This window comes from Gekko japonicus, unplaced genomic scaffold (assembly GCF_001447785.1).
Source record: "Gekko japonicus isolate JY-2015 unplaced genomic scaffold, Gekko_japonicus_V1.1 scaffold1256, whole genome shotgun sequence".
Lineage (NCBI taxonomy): Eukaryota > Metazoa > Chordata > Lepidosauria > Squamata > Gekkonidae > Gekko > Gekko japonicus.
Window position 1 is genome coordinate 455,259 of NW_015169211.1, and position 25,446 is coordinate 480,704.

At 49.1% G+C, this 25,446-nt stretch overlaps 1 protein-coding gene and 2 non-coding genes across 3 annotated transcripts in view; 1 reads left to right on the top strand and 2 right to left on the bottom strand.

The window, feature by feature from the left end:
- The window catches only part of ATRN (attractin), a gene marked incomplete at its 3' end in the record, with an annotated part of 210,107 nt that overhangs the window by 138,306 nt on the left and 46,355 nt on the right, over positions 1 to 25,446 (top strand). Inside the window, exons 8-11 of the mRNA XM_015416364.1 lie at positions 1,867 to 2,110; positions 4,333 to 4,516; positions 9,117 to 9,271; positions 20,305 to 20,389. Coding sequence (XP_015271850.1) covers positions 1,867 to 2,110; positions 4,333 to 4,516; positions 9,117 to 9,271; positions 20,305 to 20,389 — 668 coding nt within the window. The remainder of the gene's footprint in view (positions 1 to 1,866; positions 2,111 to 4,332; positions 4,517 to 9,116; positions 9,272 to 20,304; positions 20,390 to 25,446) is intronic.
- Positions 212 to 283, bottom strand: TRNAV-GAC. Its single transcript has one exon. It is a non-coding gene; the product is annotated as a tRNA-Val (tRNA).
- On the bottom strand, positions 697 to 768 carry TRNAV-GAC. Its single transcript has one exon. It is a non-coding gene; the product is annotated as a tRNA-Val (tRNA).

Sequence of the window (25,446 nt, forward strand, 5' to 3'; positions counted from 1 at the left end):
ACTAAACCTGGGGCTTTGTGCAAGCCAAGCAGAGGCTCTACCACTGAGCCACAGCACCTCCCCGAAATTGAAACGCACAGGAAACTGCATTATACTGGATCAGACCTTTGGTCCATCAAGGTCAGAATTGTCCGCTCAGATTAGGAGCGGCTCTCCAGGGTCTCAGGCAAAGAAAGGTCTTTCACATCATCTACTACCTGCTCTTTTTAACTGGAGATGCCGGGGATTGAACCTGGGACCTTCTGCATGTCGAGCAGATGCTCTGCCACTGAGCCACAGCCCCTCTTTACAGTTCTCCAGGGTCTCAGGCGGAGGCCTTTCCCATCACCTACTGCCTGGTCCTTTTTAACTGGAGATGCCGGGGATTGAACCTGGGACCTTCTGCATGCCAAGCCGATGCTCTGCCATTGAGCCACAGCCCCCTCTTTGCAGCTCTCCAGGGTCTCAGGCTGAGGCCTTTCCCATCACCTACTGCCTGGTCCTTTTTAACTGGAGATGCCAGGGATTGAACCTGGGTCCTTCTGCATGCTAAGCAGATGCTCTACCACTGAGCCATGGGCCCTTCTGAAATGACACTGCCTTATATCGTGTCAGACCCTTGGACCATCAGCATCAGTCTTGTCTACTCAGACTGGCTCTCCAGGGTCTCAAGCAAAGTCTTTTACATCGCCTTACTACCTGATCATTTTTCGTAACTGGAGATACCAGAGATTGAACCTGGGACCTTCTGCATGTCAAGCAGATACTCTACCCCTGAGCCATAGCCCCCTCCTCTATGAAGAATGGTGTGCGGAGGGGCTTTCTTTGGGGACCAGGTCTGCCAAAATTCTTCCTGTGTAGCTCTTAAGAAACAGGAGCTTGTATCCAGGCATGGCAGTTCTGATAGTTTGAGGGTGCTTCCTCCATGAGAAGATGGGCAGCAATTTCTGCCCTTCTCCATCCCCCCACTGCAGACCACTACAATGTTCCTGAAGACAGATTCCCCACTCCTCCACATGCAGCTGCTGGATGACCTTGGGCAGGCCATAGTTCTGTCAGAGCTGTTCTCTCAAGAGCAGTTCGGTTCGGTTCAGTTAACCTTTATTGGCATAAAGTACCTTAAAAGGATTACTATAAAAAGGAATATACATTTAAAACCAAACATTATACATTTAAACATTATACTTTTAAAGCCAAACATAAAACATAATGTAGCGTAAAACTTTTACTCATTGGAAATTTACCTGACGTAGTTTTATCACTGATTGTAAAAACATGGCCACGTTCATTGACATTTCTGGATCAGAGTCATTTAGAAGACGGTGCACTTTTAAGGCATCAGAGAGGTTCGTCATGTTGGCTAGGATGGGATTTAAATATATAGCACGTAAAACCACATAATGTTGGCAATGCAAACAAATATGCGAAACAGATTCAATACATCCAGGATTGTAGGAGCAAAGCCTATCTGCATATACTGTGTTATTATATCTCCCATGTAAGATTGCTGATGGAATTACATTGAATCTTGCTAGAGAAAAGGCTCTATTTTGTTGTGGTGCTTGTATACCTGATAGATATGGGGCCATTCGGCCTACCGTAAGAGGCAACTCAACGTTCAGGGGGGAACAAGTTTTGTTGGCTGAGCTGTAAAGAGCTCTCTCAGCCCCACCGACCTCACAGGGTGTCTGTTGTGGGGAGGGGAAGGGAAAGGAGTTTGTAAGACACTCTGAGACTTGAGTGAAGGGTGGGGTATAAATCCAGTCTCTTCTTCGTCTTCTGCACAATACGTGTGTACGCGCAACTGTGTCTTGCGTTTGCCGCTGCGCTTCATACTCTTGAGTGTTCCGGTGTCGGGTCACATTTTAATCCACTCTTTCCCCCCAGAATAAAATCTACATGTATGGAGGCAAGGTAGACGAAACGGGGAACGTAACCAGCGAGCTGTGGGTCTTCCACATTGCAAACCAGTCCTGGGTCCAAGAGTTCCCCAAAGCCAAAGAGCAGTATGCCGTCGTCGGCCATTCGGCACACATCGTCACGAGGGACGACGGCAGCATCGTGATGCTGGTCATCTTTGGGCACTGTGCTCTCTACGGGTACATAAGCAGCGTGCAGGAATACAACCTGGGTAGGTATTCTTTGGGTGGCGTCTCTCGATCCGTCTTTCATAAAGGGGGACTTCTGAGACCAGCGGGGGCTGCGTCTTGGCCTTGTGCTGTCCCAAAACTCCTCGACCCTTCTAATGGCAACATCACGTGTGCTATTAGCCTACATCACATTTACCCTGGCTTGGGTCTCCTCCAGTGTTCCCTCTAAGCTGAGTTAGTGTGAGCTAGCTCACAGTTTTTTAGCCTCCGGCTCACACACTTTTGTCTCAGCTCAGGAAGGAGGGCTCCAGAGCAAACGGATTTATGCAGCAGCCCAATCGCTCGCTCACAGCTTTAATGCCAGTCGCTCACAAAGTAGAGTTCTTGCTCACAGGACTCCACAGCTTAGAGGGAGCATTGGTCGGCTTATCTGGTGCCATACATGGAGGGGGGGGGGGTTTGACAAAAAGAACCCCCCCCCCCCCCTTTCTCAAAAAACCCTGGAATTCGAGGACATCTCACGAAGCCGATGGGCAGTAGATTCAGGGTGGACAAAAGGATACACTTCTTTACACAGTGAGTGATGAAAATGTGGAATTCGCTGCCAGGGTATGTCGTGATGACGACCGGCACAGACAGCTTTCAAAGGGCATTAGACAGATTCATGAAGTCTGTCAGTGGCGACTGAGGGGTGACTGAGGGGAACCTCCACGTTCAGGGGCACGAAGCCTCTGAATCCCAGAGCCAGGAGGCAACATCAGGGGAAGGCCTCAGCCTCCATGCCCTGCAGGATCAGACCAGTGAGGGTCCCTCTAGTCCAGCATCCTGTCTCACACAGGGGCCAAGCAGTTCCTCTGGAGGGCCAACAACATGCCACGGAAGCTGAGGCCTTCCCCCGGTGTTGCCTCCTGGCTCTGGGATTCAGAGGCTTCATGCCTCCGAATATGGAGGTTCCCCTCACTCACCGTGACTAGGAGCCATTGATAGACTTAACCTCCGTGAATCTGTCTCATCCCCTTTTCAAGTTGTTTATTTCTGTGGCCCTCACGACATCCAGGCTTCCTCGGGAGGTGGTGGGCTCTCCTCCTGTGGAGGTTTTCAAGCAGAGGCCAGGTGCCCACCTGACAGCAAGGCTGATTTTCTGAATTCAGCAGATCACGAGAGGGAGGGCAGGAAGGGTTGCCTCAGTGCTTGGCTCTTGCGGCCCTTTCTTACTGGCTCAGGGTAATGCCAGTTGCCACTTTGGGGTCAGGAACAGTGTTCCCTCTAAGCTGAGTTTGTGTGAGCCAGCTCACAGTTTTTTAGCCTCCGGCTCACACATTTTTTGTCTCGGCTCAGGAAGGAGGGGCTCCAGAGCAAACGAATTGATGCAGTAGCCAAACTACCTGCTCACAACTGTAATGCCAGTAGCTCACAAAGTAGAATTTTTGCTCAGAGGACTCCATAGCTTAGAGGGAACATTGGTTAGGAAGGCATTTTCCTCCAGGCCAGATTGGCCCAGGGCATCCTGGTGGTTTTTGCCTTCTTCTGGGCATGGAGCAGGAGTCACTGGGGGAGGGGGGGGAAGATGTGGTTATTAATTTCCTGCGTCGTGCAGTGGGTTGGACTAGATGACCCTCAAGGACTCTTCCAGCTGTACGGTTTCTACGACCGTCTTGCATCGGGGGAAGGGTTCCTCTACCCTACTACCGGAATGTATCCTCAGGATCCCGCCCTGTACCCGTTGAGAGAAGGTCGCTGGTAATTGCAGGGATGGATAAGTTGAATATGTTTTTAAAAAATAAACCAGAAGAGACTTTTTGGGAAAGATGGGGTATAGTATATGACTGGCTAAAGATAGGTAAAACTTAGACAATAAAGGAGGGAAATGCTAGTACTTTATTACTTAAGAACATAAGAACATAAGAGACGCCAATGTTGGATCAGGCCAAAGGCCCATCCAGTCCAACACTCTGTGTCACACAGTGGCCAGAAATACCACGTGCCATCAGGAGGTCCAGCAGTGGGGCCAGGACATTAGAAGCCCTCCCACTGTTGACCCCCCCCCCCCAAGCACCAAGAAGGATCAAAGTTGTTTATCTGTCTTTAACGTATGTTAAAAAATGTAAAACACAGCGATTATGTGGTGGTGGTTGTAAAATGGAAAAATGGAAAATAAATTAAAAAGAGAGAGAGAGAGAGAGAAGGTCGCTGGTGTGGGATTGTAAAACTCCTCCGATTGCCGAGCACGGCCGCTTCACATTTGCCCGTCTTTCTCTCTCAGCCACGAACACGTGGAGTATTTTGCAGACGGAAGGCGCTTTAGTGCAAGGAGGGTACGGCCACAGCAGCGTGTACGATCCGAGCACCAGGTCCATCTACACCCACGGTGGCTACAAGGCGTTCACCGCGAACAAGTACAGGCTGACGGACGATTTATACAAGTTTGAAATTAACAGTCACACTTGGTAGGTGTATAGCGAGAGTGAGAGAGTGAGAGCGAGTGAGTTTCTTTTTCTAAATTCAGAGCTTATAGCCTGAAGTGACCAACTGAAGACTAGTGGCGCGTGAGCTGGGGTGAGGCTGTTGCGAACGGAATTAAATTGGACGATAAAATTGGAAACGTCTCGGTGGGAGAGCACGGTTGCTGGAATGAATGTTGTGGCGATGTACTTTTGGGCCTTTTTCTCAGTCGTGGCAGGGGGTCTGAAAGAGTCTGCCCACCAGAGATAAACACTTTGGAACGGGTTGACCACACTGAGAATTAGATGTAGCTCGTAAACAGAGAGACGCCGCGAGCCCCCCTCTTCGTGACTGGCCAAGAACGGTTGGGGACAACCGTTGAATTAACTGGCGTTTTTAACGCTCAGGGGTTTGCGCGGGGATAACAAGAACAAACATTTTATAAGATGTGTTCTTAACCGTCAGACTGTCGTCTTGTAAAAAAGTGGATTTTAAAGCAGACCGGGTAAATATTTGTAACAGAAGGGTAAATATGCCTTTAAAAAAATTGGACACACGTTTATCCTCACCACCAATGTATCTAATATCTAAGAGAGCCAGTTTGGTGTAGTGGTTAAATGCGTGGATTCTAATCTGGGAGAACCGGGTTTGATTCCCCACTCCTCCACTTGCAGCTGCTGGATGACCTTGGGCAAGCCGTAGCTCTGATAGGAGCTGTTCTTGAAACAGAGCAGTTTCTGTCAGAGCTCTCTCAGCCCTGCCGACTTCACAGGGTGTCTGTTGTGGGGAGGGGAAGGGAAAGGAGTTTGTAAGCCGCGCTGAGACACCTTCGGGTAGTGAAGGGCGGGGTATAAATCCAATCTCTTCTTCTTCTTCTGCTACCTCACAGGGTGTCTGTTGTGGGGAGGGGGAAGGGAAAGGAGTTTGTAAGCCGCTCTGAGACTCCTTTGGGTAGTGAAGGGCGGGGTATAAATCCAATCTCCTCCTCCTCCTCTTCTTCTTCTTCTAATTCTAATTCTTCTTCTAATTCTCATCATGGCCAAATCCGTGGATACCTAAAGTCAGGGACTGGCACCGTGGCTGAACAAGACAGATCTTTCTACAAACCTGAGAAAAGCCCCAGGTTTGCAGAAAAAGCTGAAATCTTTAAAAAACAACAACAACCACACAATGGGGGAGGGTTAACCCCACAGATGGTAACAGTGCCTGTACTTTTAAGAAACAGATCCTTTCAGTGTCTGTTGCTAGGCAACCACAACAGTATTGCCAGTGTTCAAGCATTGGTTTCTGTCAGGAAAGGGGGTGGGGCAGAGCCCTTTCCAGGGCTGCTTTGGCCTTTGAGGAGGGACTAATGAGGGCCAGGCCCCTGTGGCAACCACCAGGTGACTTGATACCATGTGTCTTGCAGGACTGGTTGCTTGCCACTGTTCAACAGCAGCCACCCCACGAAAACAAGTGTGCTGTCATGGTTAGGACTTCAGACTAGGATCTTGGAGACCCAGGTTCGAATCATCACTTTGCTGTGGAAGCTCACTCGGTGACCTTGGGCCCCTCAAGAAAAAATATTCAGCCAGAGAATAAGCGAGAATAATATGGAGGCGAGGAGAATTATATAAGCTGCTTTGGGTTCCCCATTCTAATAAGTAATAGATATAGCCTAGATTGATGGGGGAGATAGAAGAGAGGTTGTTGGGTGGGGGAGAAGGAGGGAAAGGGTGGAAAGCTCTGGGGGTTTCCATGGGAGGAAAAGTACAGATAGTTGTCATGGCTCAAGTGGGGTGTCACTTGACGCTGCCACCACTCTGGATTTAGGTTCCCTTGAGAAGGCCCAGAGCACCCTCCCAAGACCTTCAGACCTCCCTTTTGGCCAAATAACAGGCGTTAGGAGCAGGCAGAGTGAAACAAGGAAAAGGTTTATTTTATAGGAGGTCAAACAACAAGGTGCAGAATAATAACACTAAGTGGGTGAAAAGAAAATAAATCAAAAGCCCTAACGCGTCTAAATATATACTCTCCCTAGCTCACTATTCCAAGTGACACTAGACCACTCACCCTTCCCTCAGGAAGAGGGTCTCTTCCCACAGCAGCCTTCCTTCTGGCTCTGCCCTCAGGGAAAAAGAACAACTTTTCCTGCTGCACCAGATCTTTTATTCCAAGCCCTCCTCTTTTCCTATTGGTCAATTTTGGCTCCAAAACCTCTCAGGGGCTTCTGGGAGTTGTAGGCCCAGCCTCGCCTACTGCTAGCCAGGCTACCTGGGCCTAGTAGGCCTCTGGTGGCACAGCCCAGATCCTGACAATAGTGTAAGGAGGGTAGATACAAGGGAAAATGAGGTACACCGCCACAAGTCCTTGCAGGTTCCCTGTTCATATTTGTATAATATTTAAAGTGGGCTCTTAGGGCTGAAGTACACATGATGGGTGATTTAAAGCATGTTAGGGGTGAGTGGAAGAGGGTGGGTAAACCTCTCTGTTGCCCAGACCCCTTACTTCCCACCACATGTTCTTCTCTTGACAGGCGACACTTCTGACGTTGGACCCATGCTAGGTGTGCTGTTTGGGGGTGGGGGGAAGTACTGGTTGAAGCACAGTTCATCTCCCCCACCTGCCTCTAATGCCCTTTAGGTCATCCCCATCCCATTTTGCAGAGATTGTGCAGCAACTGATTGTGACACTGGTGCCTGCATCCGTATTGTCCAGTTGGGCCAGCAGGCTAGCCAAAACGTAGGTAGGATCCTATGTAAATTCTTGAGCCGGGGAAACAATCCTGCTAAGAGACTTGGCCAGAGGAGCAACATCACAGTGGGCACCCATCTCCCCCCCCCCCCAAGGATTTTCTGCACTGCATTCAGACAGGAATAAAAGAACATGAAAGAAACTGTAGACTGGGCCAACGTGAAAAATCAGCAGTGGCTGAACATCGCCTAACTCAAACAGGACACAGTATTTTGTTCCTAGACACTGAAAGGCCGGACAACACACCCAATTACCATGTCAGATTACACAGGGAAGCCATTGAAATTCATAAACGTAAACACAATTTCAACAGGAAAGAAAGCGAGTTGAAAAATGAATGGGGCACGGTTTCCTGTCCTGAAAAACACAAAATGCTCTACATCTTACAATAGCACTACAGGCAAGATTAGAACTTCAACAGGCAATCCATATGCAAAAGAACCTCCTCAGGAAAGCTCCTCCGTTAGCATGTTCACAGCCTGGGGGACTCCGACAGGATAACGCCTCAGCCCTACCCCGCCTTCCTGAGTAGATACAAATTACCCGCGTACCATTTTTCTTCTCACCTTGACACAGAGAGTAGTCCATCTTTCTGAGTTCATACCTCTGAGGATGCCAGTCCCAGCTGCTGGCGAAACATCAGGTCCTGCAATGCAAAGACCACAGCCATACAGCCCGGAACATCTACAACCAGGGCTCTTTTTGTAGAAAAAGCATCAGCGTAATAGGCTACACCCAACAGCAAGAACTCATTAGCATATTAGGCCACACCCTGACAGCACCACTCATTAGCCCATTAGGCCACACCACCATGTTACCAGAAGTGTGGTCATCCAGCCACACCCACCTTTTGCTTGTTATTCTGTTTACCTTGTTTGTTGTCAAAACCCAGGGCTTTTTAAAAGCCTTTGCATGTTAGGCCACACCCCCCCAATGTAGCCAATCCTAATTAGTTCCTGCTGTTGGGTGTGGCCTATTATGCTAATGAGTTCCTGCTGGGCGTGGCCAACTCAGGAGCCAGCCGGAACTCCGTTCCTGTGCGTTCCTGCCCCAAAATAGCCCTGTCTACAACCACTAATGAACTCTGGCCGCGAAAGCCTTCGACAACATATTGTATTAAAACCCATACACAAAAGCGTTGAAAGAATTTGAGCGGCTGCGTGAGACATGGACATAGAAGAGGGGGTCCCCAATGCGATGCCCGTGGGTGCCCCTGGGTCCGTTGACAGCTTTTCTGGTGCCTACTAAGTGTTTTTAGGAAGCGGTTGGGGCCAGGTGGGGCTTTTACCCAGGAAGGCTTCTGATGACTGGTGATATGATTGGTTGTGCAGATTAATTTTATTAGATTTATATACCGCCCTCCATTGGGGAGGGCGGTATATAAACAAATAAAATAAAAGTTGCTTTGGCAGCAGCTGCCCCCACAGCACAAGAATCTGCACTGTGTGACTGAAGTTAAACTGTGGCAGCCATTTTGTGTCTGGCTCCGCCTCCTGGTGGCGGCCATTTTGTGGTGACCGTGCTGTGTCAGAATTCCAAATGTGCCTGCAGGCTCAAAAAAGTTGGGGACCCCCTGACACGGCGGGACACTCGTTGGGCCTCGTTTCTTGTAGGGACAAATGTCCTTACGGGTAAAAACTATTACAGGTAAGGGCTTAGTTGGGCCAGCTGGTGGTTTTAAGCAGCTTGGAGGTTGACCCAGAGGCCTTTATAATCCCGTGCTGCGTTATCTCTGAAATGGGGTCGGACCCCGATCTTTTCATCCCCCTTCCAGAGGCTTAGCCCCTTGCAGATGCTGTTTACCCCGCATGGTTAAGGAGATGGTAGTGTTTGAAACCCATTCTCCTTCCTCCCCCCTTTAAATTTCCACAGGACGATTCTTAAAGACAGCAAGTTTTCCCGATATTTGCATTCCGCTGTGATTATTAGTGGAACCATGCTGGTGTTTGGAGGGAACACCCACAACGACACGTCGATGAGCCACGGTGCCAAATGCTTTTCTTCCGATTTTATGGCGTACGATATAGGTAAGCACTTTTCAGACGTGGAATTGAACCTCGTCGCTCACGGAAGCTGGTGCATGAATACGAAACGTAGTTCTAACTGGGGACTCGGCTAACTGCCGGATGCTTTGTTGCAGGATCTCTATTAATGCTTCAGAAGGGGTTCCTCTGGTCATCTCTTCCCACTTTTCTGCTCTTAAGAACACCAGAAGAGCCCTGCTGGATCAGACCAGTGAGGGTCCATCTAGTCCAGCCTCCTGTCTCACACAGGGGCCAGCCAGTTCCTCTGGAGGGCCGACAACAGGGCAGAGAGGCCGAGGCCTTCCCCTGAGAAGAACCTCAGAAGAGCCCTGCTGGATCAGACCAGTGAGGGTCCATCTAGTCCAGCCTCCTGTCTCACACAGGGGCCAGCCAGTTCCTCTGGAGGGCCGACAACAGGGCAGAGAGGCCGAGGCCTTCCCCTGAGAAGAACCTCAGAAGAGCCCTGCTGGATCAGACCAGTGAGGGTCCATCTAGTCCAGCCTCCTGTCTCACACAGGGGCCAGCCAGTTCCTCTGGAGGGCCGACAACAGGGCAGAGAGGCCGAGGCCTTCCCCTGAGAAGAACCTCAGAAGAGCCCTGCTGGATCAGACCAGTGAGGGTCCATCTAGTCCAGCCTCCTGTCTCACACAGGGGCCAGCCAGTTCCTCTGGAGGGCCGACAACAGGGCAGAGAGGCCGAGGCCTTCCCCTGAGAAGAACCTCAGAAGAGCCCTGCTGGATCAGACCAGTGAGGGTCCATCTAGTCCAGCCTCCTGTCTCACACAGGGGCCAGCCAGTTCCTCTGGAGGGCCGACAACAGGGCAGAGAGGCCGAGGCCTTCCCCTGAGAAGAACCTCAGAAGAGCCCTGCTGGATCAGACCAGTGAGGGTCCATCTAGTCCAGCCTCCTGTCTCACACAGGGGCCAGCCAGTTCCTCTGGAGGGCCGACAACAGGGCAGAGAGGCCGAGGCCTTCCCCTGAGAAGAACCTCAGAAGAGCCCTGCTGGATCAGACCAGTGAGGGTCCATCTAGTCCAGCCTCCTGTCTCACACAGGGGCCAGCCAGTTCCTCTGGAGGGCCGACAACAGGGCAGAGAGGCCGAGGCCTTCCCCTGAGGTTGCCTCCTGGTTCTGTGATTCAGAGACTGATTGCCTCTGAACGTGGAAGTTCCCGTTATTCACCATGACTAGTAGCTAGTGATAGACCTGTCCTCCATGTCTCCCGTATCTTTGGGACTGCCTCCTTTGGTATGTTCCCCGAAGAGTTTCGCGTTCTGCTGGAAATAATTTACCGGTGGTCCCTAGCCCTAAAGACGTCCGGCTGTCCTCGACCAGCTCCTTCCTGGTGGAACTTTCTGCCAAATAACATCTGTACCCTGCAGGACCTTATGCAGTTCCACAGGGCATGTAAGGCAGAGATGTTCCGCCAGGTTTTTTTGTTGAGGACAGCGATGGGTACCATCTTATCTGGCACTCCCCCCCACCCCCCCTCAATCTTGCTTTCTCCTGCTTGCGGGACAGTAACACATATTGTAACTACTTTGGCGCCATTGGATGTTCTTTTAATTTTAATTGTTTTATTCTTGTTTGTATATTGTATTTTTCTGTTGTTGTCAACCACCCCGAGGCCTGTGAACTCAGGGAAGGGTGGTATATAAATTGAAATTATCAATCAATCAGATCCCCTTTTAAAGCTGTCTATTCCTGTGGCTGGTCCATGGGGTCGCAAAGAGTCGGACTTGACTGTGCGACTGAACAACAAAATTCTTGTGGCCAGCACTACATCCTCCGACAGTGAATTCCACATTTTAATTACTCTCTCTTCTCCCACTGTCACCCAAAGCAGTACCGTGTTTGTCCTTTGAACTGAAGCGAGACGTAGAAATTCCCACCACCTCCAGCAGAGGTCACTGTTCTGCTGTTTTGCTCCTGGCTCTGCCTGCCTTAAAGGGCCAGTAGCGCTCAAGGCAGAACACATGAAGCTGCCTTAGATTGTTGCTCTCTACAGGTTAGTCTTGCCTGGTCAGACCGGCAGCCGCTCTCCAGGGTCTCAGGTAGAGTTCTTTCACATCACCTACCACCTCATCCTTTAACCTAGAGATGCTGGGGCTGTGCCCCGAGCTACGGCCCCTTCCCCAAAGGCAGAAACAGAGCTACCTGAAATGGTAACAGCCAGTCCCTGGTTACTCTTACATCAGGGGGTGACAATATGAGTTTTGTACTTCCGGCTTGGTGTGGCTCAGGTTTTCCAGTTGGGTACCCATTGGTGGGCAATTGCTATTTCCCCCAAGCCCGCTTGCTTCCGGTTTGCTTTTTGCAGAGTTTGTAACCAGGAGGAAAAAGCTGAAGCAGGAATATTGCGGAAGCGATATAGAATAACTAACGGCACTCTCAAAGTTTGATTCTGGGTATAGGCTTTCGTGCGCATGCACACTTATTCAGATACATTGAAACAAGACTTCCTCAAGCCCTATATATGGGTGGGGGGGGGGGTTAGTTGCCAAGAAGGGCTAATCAGAGCCAAGAGGCATAAGTAACTGAGCGATAGGTATAGCCGAGATTAAGTTAAAGAAGTTGGTAAGACCTGTGAATAGCAGCAGATAATAAAAGAGTTAACAAACAGATGTGATAATAAAAGAGTTAACAAACAGATGTGAGAACAAAAGTTTGAGTCCAGTGGCACCTTTAAGATCGAGAAAGTTTATTTCTGGGTAGAAGCGAGAACTGAGTGATGTGTAGTGACCAGTGTTCCCTCTAAGCTGAGTTAGTGTGAGCCAGCTCACAGTTTTCTAGCCTCCGGCTCTCACATTTTTGCCTTCGCTCCGAAAGGCGGGCTCCAGAGCAAACTAATTTATGCAGCAGCCAAATCGCTCGCTCATAACTTTTAACGCCGGTAGCTCACAAAGTGCAGTTTTTGCTCACGAGACCCCACAGCTTAGAGGGAGCATTGGTAGTGACTACTACACAGTTTTCGCTTCTACTCAGAATGAAACCCTGTCATTCTTAAAGGTGCCACTGGACTCAGACTTGTTCTGTAGCTTCAGGCCAACACGGCTACCCAGCTGAATGTGATGGCACTCTTGTTTGAGAACTTTTCTTTCAATTTATGTTATTTGTAGTCTACCTTTCTCGCCGGGACTCAAGGCGGGTTACAACAGATAGAGTCAATACAATCAACAGGAGGGGACATTCAATAAACAGTACAGTATGCTTAGGGTTGTGGAACCAATCAGAAATCTAAAAAACAGAACTGAAGCCAAGGTGTGTCAGCATGACACATTAAATGGTGCAAAAATTACATAGTAGGATCCTAGTTTTAGTAAGCTACACGCAGTAGTATCAGAGGTCATTTCGGGGGGGGAAACGCGGGGGAACACAGTTCCCCTGGGTGAGGTGCAGGGGGGCGGGGCACATGACGAAGCCCCGCCCCTGCTTCCGGCCGCCCCGCTTCCAGCCCTCATTTAGCCAGGAGGAGGCAGGAGAAGAGGGAGGGTAAGTTGCTTCCTACCCGCCTCTCCCCACCCCTGCCTGCCTGGGGCCAGGGAGGGCCTTGGCGGGGCTTCCTTGCACTCCCGCTGGCCTTGCAGGTCCACCGCCGGGCCCCTGATGTCAGGGGGTGTGGCATATGCTAATGAGTTATGCTAATGAGTTCCCCTAGCTCTTTTTCTACGAAATGACCCCTGAGTAGTATAGACCACAGTCCTTAATAATTTATCCAGGTAACTGTGTGAATCATTGCCTGCGTAGAAAAACCCTCTTGCATAATTCAATTTTGCATATTTTGCGGAAAGCCAGGAAAGCAGGGAGAATGACAGTAAGGGTTATCCTTGAAAAATCACGTTCAGGAAGGAGCCCCTTGGGTGGGTGGTTGCTAGTCAATTTCAGGGCTAATTGGATCTGCTTGTAAAGGTTATACGTTTCCTTCCTAAGCCTTGAAAGAACAGTCTGGACAGTTCTGGCACACTTGCCTGCCCATTTCTGTCTTCTTTGCCATGCCATGCTTGAAAAACACTGAGAACAAGAAGCTATGATATGAAATGCAGAAAACTTTAACGTGAAATGTCTCAATAAAGCATTTTCTAGAATATGTGAAAAGTCTCGTTTTCTTATCTAAATATTAATGCAAAAAACTTTAACGTGAAATGTCTCAATAAATCCTTTTCTAGAATACGTGAAAAGTCTCGTTTTCTTTTATCTTGTCACAACACTTTCATATATAAGAATTTTTGCCAAAACGTTTATCTTGTCATAACACTTTCATATATGTAGGCAATAAATCCAAGTATAAGTATCCCTATACAATAAATGAAATCTATTCAAACCAAAAGATCCAGTCCAGAAAGAGTCCAGTCCAAGTAATATTGAAGTACCAGTCTAAAAGCTATCCAATCCTGGAAGGTGTCGATCCTAGGCAAAGGTGTCCAATCCTGGGACGGGGTGTCCGGATTATTCTTAGCTCGTTTCTGGTATTATAACTTTTCTTTAGCCGAAATTCATTAGTGGACTGATATGAGAGGTCAGGGAAAAATCCTATATTCACAACATTGTAAATAGATCTTCACGTGGTCTTTGCTAAGCCTGATGTTTTGCTTTATCTATTAAGGCTAGTGGATACTCCCTACAAACGCAAGGGGATATCCACCACTAGCCTTAATAGATGATGCAAAACACCAGGCTCAGCAAAAGCCACGTCAAAGTCTACTTACAATGTTGTGAATACAGGATTCCCCCCGACCTCTCATATCAGTCCACTAATGAATTTTGGTTGAAGAAAGGTTATAATACAAGAAACGAGCTAAGAATAATCCGGTTACCTTGTGTGTCGATCCTAGGCAAAGGTGTCCAATCCTGGGACGGGGTGTCCGGATTAATCCGGTTACCTTGTGTGTCGATCCTAGGCAAAGGTGTCCAATCCTGGGATGGGGTGTCCGGTACTTTATTATTACTTGGACCGGTACTTTATTATTACTTGGACTGGACTTTTTCTGGACTGGATCTTTCGGTTTGAATAGATTTCATTTATTGTATAGGGATACTTATACTCGGATTTATTGCCTACATATATGAAAGTGTTACGACAAGATAAATGTTTTGGGAAAATCCTTATATATGAAAGTGTTGTGACAAGATAAATATTTAAGAAAATGAGACCTTTCACTTATTTTAGAAAATACTTTATTATTTCACATTAAGGTTTTTTTGCGTTTCATATCACAGCTTCTTGTTCTCAGTGTTTGTGATCTGTTGGCTGTGACTTCATCCATTTTGTTCATGGCATGCTTCAAGGCTGCTTGTGGGGGACCTAATTTGACCGAACATAAATGCATCTGAAGAAGGATGCATGCACAAGGAAGCTGGCCCCACTGCTGGACCTCCTGGTGGCACCTGGTGTTTTTGGCCACTGTGTGACAGAGTGTTGGACTGGATGGGCCATTGGCCTGATCCAACATTGGCTTCTCTTATGTTCCTATACCTTGAATAAAACTTTGTTGGTCTTAAAGGTGCGCCTGGACTCCAACTTTGTTCCGATCATAAAACCGTGATACTTTGGTTGGCCAGAAGAGGGCAGCATTAAACAAACCAATGTTTGTAAGCATTCTAGGCTTTAAACAGGACGAGGAGCAGCTTGTACACACAAGGAATAAAATCAATATCTTATTTTCCTCAGTCCCTTGCTTCATGGAAACCTTGCCTTAATTCTCGGCCTCCTTGAACGATTCATTTTGCCCAAAAGTCCTAGCGCAGCAATCGCTCTTATTAATCCTTTTCTGCTGGAGAACTTCAGTGTCTTGTCTCTCTGGACTAATGCATGCTTTTAAAACTGCTAAGCATCTCTTGAAAGTGATCAGAGACCCTTCGTGGTAATGCCGTTGTCAACTGCACCGCCCTGTCCTATTATAATGCATATTGAAATACTGAAGATGCTTTTCTGTAAAGAGGGGTATGTTATATTAAAAAAGCAAGCCTTTCCTTCCATGGTGCATAGTAATAAATTATTGTGGATCCCTTTGTTGTAAATCTAAAGTTGGCTTAATTCAAAGGTCAGGCAGGAAATAATTCTTAGCAATTTCAGAGCCATTAGCTTTCCCCCCCTCTTAGACTGATTTCCGGCTAAAGAGGGAGAAGGGAGAGTAGACAATAAAATGTTCCAAGTATTCATGCTAATCTAGAAAAATATGTTTCTTGGCCGGCCCTGCATAACCCTCAGCTTGCTGGATTAACCAAAAAAAAAAAAAAGAAAGAAAGAAAAAGACCCTTGCCTTGATGTCTTCTGGCGCTGTTCCCTCATAGATCTTCTTGCAAAAAATTGGAATGGTACATTTGTCCAGTGAGCAATTCAGCAAGAAATGAAATCCTATCGCAGTGAACTGAAAAATCCCTTCACAAAACCCCCACTTTCCTCAGTAGAATCTCTGCTAGCAGTTAGAGCAACCTGCAGGGTAGGGACCCTTAGTCTCAATTATAGTCGAGGCCCCTCTCAAACTGCTCTAATCCCCCCCCCCCATGGGACCTTTTTGGAACTTAACCAACTTGTTCAAAACTTAATTATTGTTTCATTCATTTTCCATTGTTTTGTTTTCTCAGGCGTCCTGTTAATGCATAGTGATAGATTCTGACAGGGAGGGAGATCACGATAGTGTGTGCTGTCGAGAAATGTAAACCTGGGCAACCGGGTGAATGGAGGGACAGTATGGGTGGGAAGGAATCATCTTTGCCATAGGAGGGAATCAGCTGAAGACAAAGAGGATGCAGAAGTGTTAAATTAAGGGTTGGTATCTGCCACGAAGTTGGCTACAGAATAGTTGAGCAAATGAGGGGCTGGGGGTGTTATGGGGTGTATATTTTGGGATAGCGCTTCCCGGGGGGGGGCTGTTATTTGCACGAGTCACTGACATAAATCCTGCCCTTTCTGACCTACTCTGTCACCCCTTTCCCCAGCACTAGCTGGTTTGAACTTAAGTGCAGATACAAAATATGAACCCTGCAGGGGCCAAGAGCCTGTTTTGCTCTCAGATTGATATGTAATTATGAATAGTGTATTTTGCCTTCCCCAAGGAGGGAATTAAAGAGAAGAGGACAAAAGATGAGCCGCCACCAGAAACACTTAAAAGCAGTCTTGGGCCAGAGGGGTTATGTCCTCCCCACTTGGGCCCTGGCTCGGTTCCCTTAGAGCTAAGCTTGGCGGTTGCAATGGGTGATCATACCCTGCAAGTTTCGTTTGTTCCTTGGTCCTTTCTCTGATCCCCAGGGCCTTTTCTTGTCTCTGTTGCATTGCAAGGCATTGAAATGGAACGCCAAATAGGTGTCGCTCACTAAGAATTGTAATAGGAGAGAATCCCAGAAGCATTTCCCTTTTCTGCCCTTTTCCGAATATTCGGCAAATTGCGCTCATTAAGAATGGTAATAGGAGAGACTCCCAGAAGCATTTCCCTTTTCTGCCCTTTTCCGAATATTCGGCAAATTGCGCTCATTAAGAATGGTAATAGGAGAGACTCCCAGAAGCATTTCCCTTTTCTGCCCTTTTCCGAATATTCGGCAAATTGCGCTCATTAAGAATGGTAATAGGAGAGACTCCCAGAAGCATTTCCCTTTTCTGCCCTTTTCCGAATATTCGGCAAATTGACGGCTTTGCTTCTCTGACTCATTTCAGACATTGTGCAAGACTGGGGTTGAGGAATCGTGGTGAAAGTTCACCATCCTGTCCGAGCTGTGAAACTTTTTAGCTAGTGAGCCAAAATCGATGGCCTTGGGTTGAAGTGGGTCTGTAAACGTTGTTTTCTTCTAACTGCAATCTCATGTGATCTTGGAAATGATAGGCCGTAGCTCAAGCTGCTTTCAGCCTGTGGAAACAGGAAGGCATGTTGAGGCAGCTCCCACAGGTCATCAGCACGACCATAGAACAAATTTGGCAAAACCTTTATGAAGCCCGATGCTCAGAAGGCAGGAAATCAAAGTCTCTCTAAACCATAATCCAGCCTCATATGTTTGGAGGCTCAACCTGCGGTTTTGGATTTCTGTGCTCTGGCTAGGACAAATGGTTTGGTGTGTTTCTGAACTGGATCTTCCTGTGGGTTTTGGAACCTGGGAATCCATTTTCCGCTGCCTCTGCAATACTAGAACGTTCTGGAACAGTTTGATTTCCCCCTCCCCTTTTCTAGTTCCCCCTTTTTAACCCCCATGAGGATAGTTTTGGAGAGTAGCTGTGTTGGTCTGCAGAAGGACAACTAGGTTCGAGTCCAGTAGCACTTTAGAGGCGGACAAGATTTTCTGGGGTTCCTGCCAAAGGGAGTTTTGACCCTCGAAAGCTTATGCCTTGACAATCTTGTGGGTTGTACTGGACTGTATAAATATAGTTTTTAACCCCATATCCCATGAAGCAGAGGAGGAGGAGGAGGAGGAGAAGGAGGAGTTGTTGACAATGATGGTGATTGCATATATACCCCGCCCTTCACTACCCAAAGGAGTCTCAGAGTGGCTTACAAAGAGAGCCAGTTTGGTGTAGTGGTTAAGTGTGCGGACTCTAATCTGGGAGAACCGGGTTTGATTCCCCACTCCTCCACTTGCACCTGCTGATGTGACCTTGGGTCAGTTGCAAGCTCTGGCACAGCTGTCCTTGAAAAAGAGCAGTTTGTGTCAGAGTTCTCTCAGCCCCACCCACCTCACAGGGTGTCTGTTGTGGGGAGGGGAAGGGAAAGGAGTTTGTAAGCCGCTCTGAGACTCCAAGTGAAGGGCAGGGTATAAATCCAATCTCTTCTTCTTCTTCTTCTCTTCTTCCTTTCCCTCCCCACAAGAGACACCCTGGGAGGTAGGTGGGGCTGAGAGAGCTCTTTCGAGAACTGCGCTTCAGAGAACAGCTCTGAGAGAACTTGTGACTGACCCAAGGTCTCACCAGCAGCTGCACGTGGAGGAGTGGGGGAATCAAACCCGGTTCTCCCAGATTAGAGTCCGCGCTCCTAACCACTACACCAAACTGGCTCTGATGTCTGGAAAGGACTGAAGTCAGGCTGGGTATTCTTCTCTCATCCCCAAAATGCTGAACACTGAGGAAGGAAGGCCTGATATTTTAAGACAGGGAGCCTGTTGAGACATTAGCCGCAAAGAATCCCTTTTATTAAACTTGAGGATTGTAAGTTGATCCCTGTCTTCTGAGTGTGTTGGTTTTGGTTATTTGAGATAGCGTAGCATTTTGTTCCGCTTCTTCATAGCAGTGGGGGAGACGTTACCTGTGAATCCAGGAAAGCTGATGTCAAACAGTGTCCTTAAATATTAGGTCAGTGGGAGACAGAAGGAAAAACAGTCTTCTGTTTTAGATAGCACATTAAATCAGCTCCTGACTTTGACTCAATGCCATTTCCCAGCTGGGGAGGTTCATTTGGAGCCAGTTTGGTGTCGTGGCTAAGTGCACAGACTCTAATCTGGGAGAACCGGATTTGATTCCCCACTCCTCCACATGCAGCTGCTTGGTGACCTTGGGTCAGTTGCAAATTCTCTCAGAGCTGTTCCCTCAGGAGCAGTCCTCGAAAGAGCTCTCCTACCTCACAGGGTGCCTGTTGTGGGGAGGGGAAGGGGAAGGAGATTGTAAACTGCTCTGAGACTCCTTCGGGTAGTGAAGGGTGGGGTATAAATCCAATCTCCTCCTCTCCTCCTTCTCCTTCTTCTCCTCCTTCTCCTTCTTCTCCTCCTTCTCCTTCCTCTTCATCTTCCTCCTTCCTCCTCCTCCTCTTCTTCTTCAACTGTAAACTGCCGTGGGCAAGATCTAGTGAGGTATCATCATAGTGTTGAATGGGGTCAACGCTGAGTTGCCATATTCCAGGTGGGGCCTGCAACTACTGGAGGTATATCTTGGGTTGCCAACCTCCAGGCAGGGCCAGGAGATCTCCCACTATTACTGTCAGAGCTGTCCTTGAAAGAGCCATTTCTGTCAGAGCTCTCTCAGCCCCGCTTGCCTCACAGGGTGTCTGTGATGGAGATGGGAAGGGAAAGGAGTTTGTGAGCCGCTCTGAGACTCCTTTGGGTAGTGAAGGGCGGGGGATGAATCCAATCTCTTCTTCTTCTTCTTCTACCTCACAGGGAGTCTGTTGTGGGGAGGGGAAGGGAAAGGAGTTTGTGAGCCGCTCTGAGACTCCTTTGGGTAGTGAAGGGCGGGGGATGAATCCAATCTCTTCTTCTTCTTCTTCTACCTCACAGGGAGTCTGTTGTGGGGAGGGGAAGGGAAAGGAGTTTGTGAGCCGCTCTGAGACTCCTTTGGGTAGTGAAGGGCGGGGGATGAATCCAATCTCTTCTTCTTCTTCTTCTACCTCACAGGGAGTCTGTTGTGGGGAGGGGAAGGGAAAGGAGTTTGTGAGCCGCTCTGAGACTCCTTTGGGTAGTGAAGGGCGGGGGATGAATCCAATCTCTTCTTCTTCTTCTTCTACCTCACAGGGAGTCTGTTGTGGGGAGGGGAAGGGAAAGGAGTTTGTGAGCCGCTCTGAGACTCCTTTGGGTAGTGAAGGGCGGGGTATGAATCCAATCTCTTCCTCCTCCTCCTACTTTTTCTTCTTCTGGTGCCTTGAGCCACTTGCGCATCTTCAGCCTAACCCACCTCGCTGGGTTGTTGTGGAGTTCCCATTGGGAAGAATGGTAGAACATCAATGAACTAAATAGATCACTTGAGGATTTGGGGAGCATTTCATGCAACTGGGTGAACACTGGATGTCCTGGATTTAACGATGCTATCTCATGCCCAAACGTCTTTCCCAGAGGTCAGGCTGTTTTTATTTTAAAGAAGTTCTGCACGCATGTTGGAGAAGAGTCAGCATCACTGCAGTTGCATAACGTTGGGTGTCCTTAAGAAATTGTGTCTGAACTTGTGCATTCTGCAGTACTTTTAACATTTATGTGCTCCTTGGAATGGCAAGCATCTCTGTTCCTCATTGACATGGTTCCTGTATCCCCATAAATTTTCTTATGGAAATGAGCAAAGAGATTGCCTGCCTTAAAATGCCCATTAATGTGCCAGAAAAGAACCTTTCTGAGACGAGGCTTGCTTTCGTTCCAGCTTGCGATCGTTGGTCTGTGCTTCCTCGGCCCGATCTCCCCCACGACATCAACAGGTTTGGACATTCTGCTGTGCTGAACAACAAGTAAGTGCACCAAAGAGTTCTGGCGAGTTTTGCGAAAGGTGTTGGGGGGAAGGGGAGATGGGGAGGCATCTGTCTGCTAGGTTCTGCTTCACATTGGGAACGCTGAGGTTTTCCAGGGACGCTTGCAGAGGTTGTGGCGTATCCGGTTGTGTCAGTGCTGCTTCTGCTCTCATAAGAACCTCAGAAGAGCCCTGCTGGATCAGACCAATAGTTCCATCTAGTCCAGCCTCCTGTCTCACCCAGGGGCCAGCCAGTTCCTCTGGAGGGCCAGCAACAGAACATAGAGGCCGAGGCCTTCCCCTGAGAAGAACCTCAGAAGAGCCCTGCTGGATCAGACCAATAGTTCCATCTAGTCCAGCCTCCTGTCTCACCCAGGGGCCAGCCAGTTCCTCTGGAGGGCCAGCAACAGAACATAGAGGCCGAGGCCTTCCCCTGAGAAGAACCTCAGAAGAGCCCTGCTGGATCAGACCAATAGTTCCATCTAGTCCAGCCTCCTGTCTCACCCAGGGGCCAGCCAGTTCCTCTGGAGGGCCAGCAACAGAACATAGAGGCCGAGGCCTTCCCCTGAGAAGAACCTCAGAAGAGCCCTGCTGGATCAGACCAATAGTTCCATCTAGTCCAGCCTCCTGTCTCACCCAGGGGCCAGCCAGTTCCTCTGGAGGGCCAGCAACAGAACATAGAGGCCGAGGCCTTCCCCTGAGAAGAACCTCAGAAGAGCCCTGCTGGATCAGACCAATAGTTCCATCTAGTCCAGCCTCCTGTCTCACCCAGGGGCCAGCCAGTTCCTCTGGAGGGCCAGCAACAGGGCAGAGAGGCCGAGGCCTTCCTCTGACGTTGCCTCCTGGTTCTGGGATGTAGAGGCTTAGTGCAATTTACCCTCCTCCGAATGTCTCTTGACCTGACAACCCAACGGGTCGCCATAGATCGAAGATATAAATAAATAAATAGGCTGTGACTTGACGGCATACAATTATTATACCGTGGCCTGCATGGCTGAGGCTAGCCGGACCTTGTCAGATCTCGGAAGCTAAGCAGGGTCAAGGAAGCCCAGGGCTTCTCCACGTAGGCAGACAATGGCAAAACCACCTCTGAATAGCTCTAGCCTTGAAAACCCTACGGGGTCGCCATAAGTCAGTTGCGATTTGATGTCACTTCGTGGCTGCTCCGACATGGATAAGCCAGCCCAGTCCAGTTTCATCAGTTTCCAGAAGGTAAGCCAGGTCAAACCCAGTCAGTACCTGAATGAGGACGATCGCCAAAGAAGTCCAAGGTCTCTACGCAGAGGCAGGCAATGGCAGATCGCCTCTGATCGTCTCTTGCCGTGAAAACCCTCTGGGGCTGGCTGTGCCTTCTTCTATTACATCTGATCTCCAGGTGACAGAGATCAGTTCACCTGGAGAAAATGAAAGGTGGCCAATGCTGTGGAGTCCGGTGAGCAAAAATTCTACTTTGTGAGCTCCTGGCGTTAAAGCTGTCAGTGAGCGATTGGGCTCCTGCCTAAATCAGTTTGCTCTGGAGCCCTCCTTCCTGAGCTAAGACAGAAACATGTGAGCCGGAGGCTAAAAAACTGTAAGCTAGCTCACATTGACTCGGCGTAGAGGGAACACTGACCACCACGCAGGGGTCATTTCGTAGAAAAAGAGGTGCAGGAGCTCATTAGCATCACCTATTAGCATAACTCGTTTGCATATACCACCCCCCCTGACATCACCGGAAGTGTGTCAGAAGGCAACACCCACTGCTCAGGCTCCACTGGACTCTTTTGGATTGCTAGCTATTGGGGGGGGGACACGTGCAGATCTGTCCTCGCAGAGGAGGGAGAGCTTGTACCTGAATACAACTTGGTCTTAAAGGTGCCACTGGACTGTTTTGGATTGCTAGCTATTGGGGGGGGGACACGTGCAGATCTGTCCTCGCAGAGGAGGGAGAGCTTGTACCTGAATACAACTTGGTCTTAAAGGTGCCACTGGACTGTTTTGGATTGCTAGCTATTGGGGGGGGGACACGTGCAGATCTGTCCTCGCAGAGGAGGGAGAGCTTGTACCTGAATACAACTTGGTCTTAAAGGTGCCACTGGACTGTTTTGGATTGCTAGCTATTGGGGGGGGGACACGTGCAGATCTGTCCTCGCAGAGGAGGGAGAGCTTGTACCTGAATACAACTTGGTCTTAAAGGTGCCACTGGACTGTTTTGGATTGCTAGCTATTGGGGGGGGGACACGTGCAGATCTGTCCTCGCAGAGGAGGGAGAGCTTGTACCTGAATACAACTTGGTCTTAAAGGTGCCACTGGACTGTTTTGGATTGCTAGCTATTGGGGGGGGGACACGTGCAGATCTGTCCTCGCAGAGGAGGGAGAGCTTGTACCTGAATAAAACTTGGTCTTAAAGGTGCTACTGGACTCTTTTGGCTGGGGTGTGTGTGCTCTGCAGCTTACCTGGCTGCTTGGTGGTGTGACTGAGGGCTACTGAGAGCAGAGGGTGGGGCTTGTTGCATGTGCCCGCCCCCTTGGCTCTTTACTGCAGGAGCTCCACTCCTGTGCGCTCCCGCAGGAAATGACCCCTGCCACCACGTATTGGGTGTAGCGCATTCCACGCAATGACCATTCAAAGCACTTGTGGAGATTTCCAAGGCTGAAGTGCTCCTGGGAGCCCGCTGGTGCTAGAACGGCTCCTGTGCACGACCAGATGGTCGTCACATAGCGTTCGAGGGCTGCTTAACATGTGGCCGGTTTCTTGTATGGATCGCACATCTGTCGTCTGCAGCGTCTTAGGTGGAGATGGTGGCAGTCCGTGCCAGACAGGTGTGCACGGCCGTAGACACGTGAGCTCCGATGCTCTTCTCTTCAATTTCCTGGCCCGGTGTTGCACTCCTGTGCATCGCCGTTCTCGAATCTGGCCCTTTGTACGTGGTTTTTCCCCCCCTTCCTTTTAATTCCCAGTCATTCTAATTTCCTTTCTATTATCCTCCCTCGGTAATGAGCTCCATGGGTTAATTGTACAGACACACTTTTATTAGTTTTGAAACATGACTGTTTAGCTCATTGGGTTTTGCCTTCCTCCTCCCCTCGCTTCGAACAACAGTCTCCAACTCGGTTTTTTCCACCCCATTCGCTGGCTAATGTACCTCCTATCATAACGCCGCCGTTTTACCGCTTCTCCGAGGGCCTCTGTCTTAAATCTTCTCCCGGGTGAAAGAGATCCTCTGCTTCCCTTTGTTGCGGCTAGCCCCTTTGTGAACTCTGTCCCGTCCGCTGCACCGCGCTTGACTTCAGCTGACTGTCCTCCCTTCAATCCGTTCTGCTAGAATTTCTTTTTGCACATGCATTCTTTTCATATGCCTTGGGTTTTGTCAGAAAGGCTTTAAGACGGTCATTGGGTGCAGGGGAATGCTCAGCTGATTTATTCCGTGGTCTCTGCCAACGTTTCCTCTGAGCTGTGAAGTCCTGTGAGCAAAAATTCTACTTTGTGAGCTACTGGCAATAAAGATGTGAGCAAGTAATGGGGCTGCTGCATCAATCAGTTTGCTCCGGAGCCATCCTTCCTGAGCGAAGATAAAACTGTGTGAGCTGGAGGCTAAAGAACAGTGAGCTAGCTTACACTAACTCAGCTTAGAGGGAACTGGTCTCTGCACTTCTCTCAAAATTGTGCCTCAAGGAAATGGGAGGTTTGCAGGCCGAATGCATCTTGTAAAGTAGGCGTCGCCAACTTGGCGCCCGTGGGCACCACGGCGCCCCAATAACATGCATTCTTTTCATACGCCTTGGGTTTTGTCAGAAAGGCTTTAAGACGGTCATTGGGTGCAGGGGAATGCTCAGCTGATTTATTCCGTGGTCTCTGCCAATGTTTCCTCTGAGCTGTGAAGTCCTGTGAGCAAAAATTCTACTTTGTGAGCTGCTGGCAATAAAGTTGTGAGCAAGTAATGGGGCTGCTGCATCAATTAGTTTGCTCTGGAGCCATCCCTCCTGAGCTAAGATAAAACTGTGTGAGCTGGAAGCTAAAAGACAGTGAGCTGGCTCACAGTAACTCAGCTTAGAGGGAACAGTGGTCTCTGCACTTCTCTCAAAATCGTGCCTCAAGGAAATGGGAGGTTTGCAGGCCGAATGCATCTTGTAAAATAGGCGTCCCCAACTTGGTGCCCGTGGGCACCACGGCACCCCCCTGACACGTTTCCTGGTGCCCGCCGAGGGGGTGGGCCCGACAGAGCTTCTGATTGGCCACTGCAGGTCTGCCAGATGCCGCCAGGGGATTGTTCCGTACCTATTTCATTATGTCCTTTTGTGCGTGTGGAAGAAAGTGTTTTAAATGCATCCATCCCGTTAGGCAGAGCTTCTGCATTAAATGTTGAAGAGCTGCGGTCAGAGTTAGGCAAAAGCTAACTCCCTGACATTTCATGCTTGGCTCTGCCAGTTTGGTGGTAGTGGCTAAGAGCGCAGAGTCTCATCTGGGAGAACCTTACTTGGATCAGTTACAAGTTCTCTCCGAGCTGTTCTCTCAAGGGCAGTTCTCGAGAGAGCTTCCTCAGCCGCACCAACCTCACAGGGTGCCTGTTGCGGGGAGGGGAAAGGAAAGGAGTTTGTAAGCCGCTCTGAGACTCCTTTGGGTAGTGAAGGGCAGGGTATAAATCCAATCTATTCTTCTCCTTCTTTTACCTCACAGGGTGTCTGTTGTGAGGAGGGGAAGGGAAAGGAGTTTGTGAGCCGCTCTGATACTCCTTTGGGTAGTGAAGGGCAGGGTATAAATCCAATCTATTCTTCTCCTTCTTTTACCTCACAGGGTGTCTGTTGTGAGGAGGGGAAGGGAAAGGAGTTTGTGAGCCGCTCTGATACTCCTTTGGGTAGTGAAGGGCAGGGTATAAATCCAATCTATTCTTCTCCTTCTTTTACCTCACAGGGTGTCTGTTGTGGGGAGGGGAAGGGAAAGGAGTTTGTGAGCCGCTCTGAGACTCCTTTGGGTAGTGAAGGGCAGGGTATAAATCCAATCTATTCTTCTCCTTCTTTTACCTCACAGGGTGTCTGTTGTGAGGAGGGGAAGGGAAAGGAGTTTGTGAGCCGCTCTGA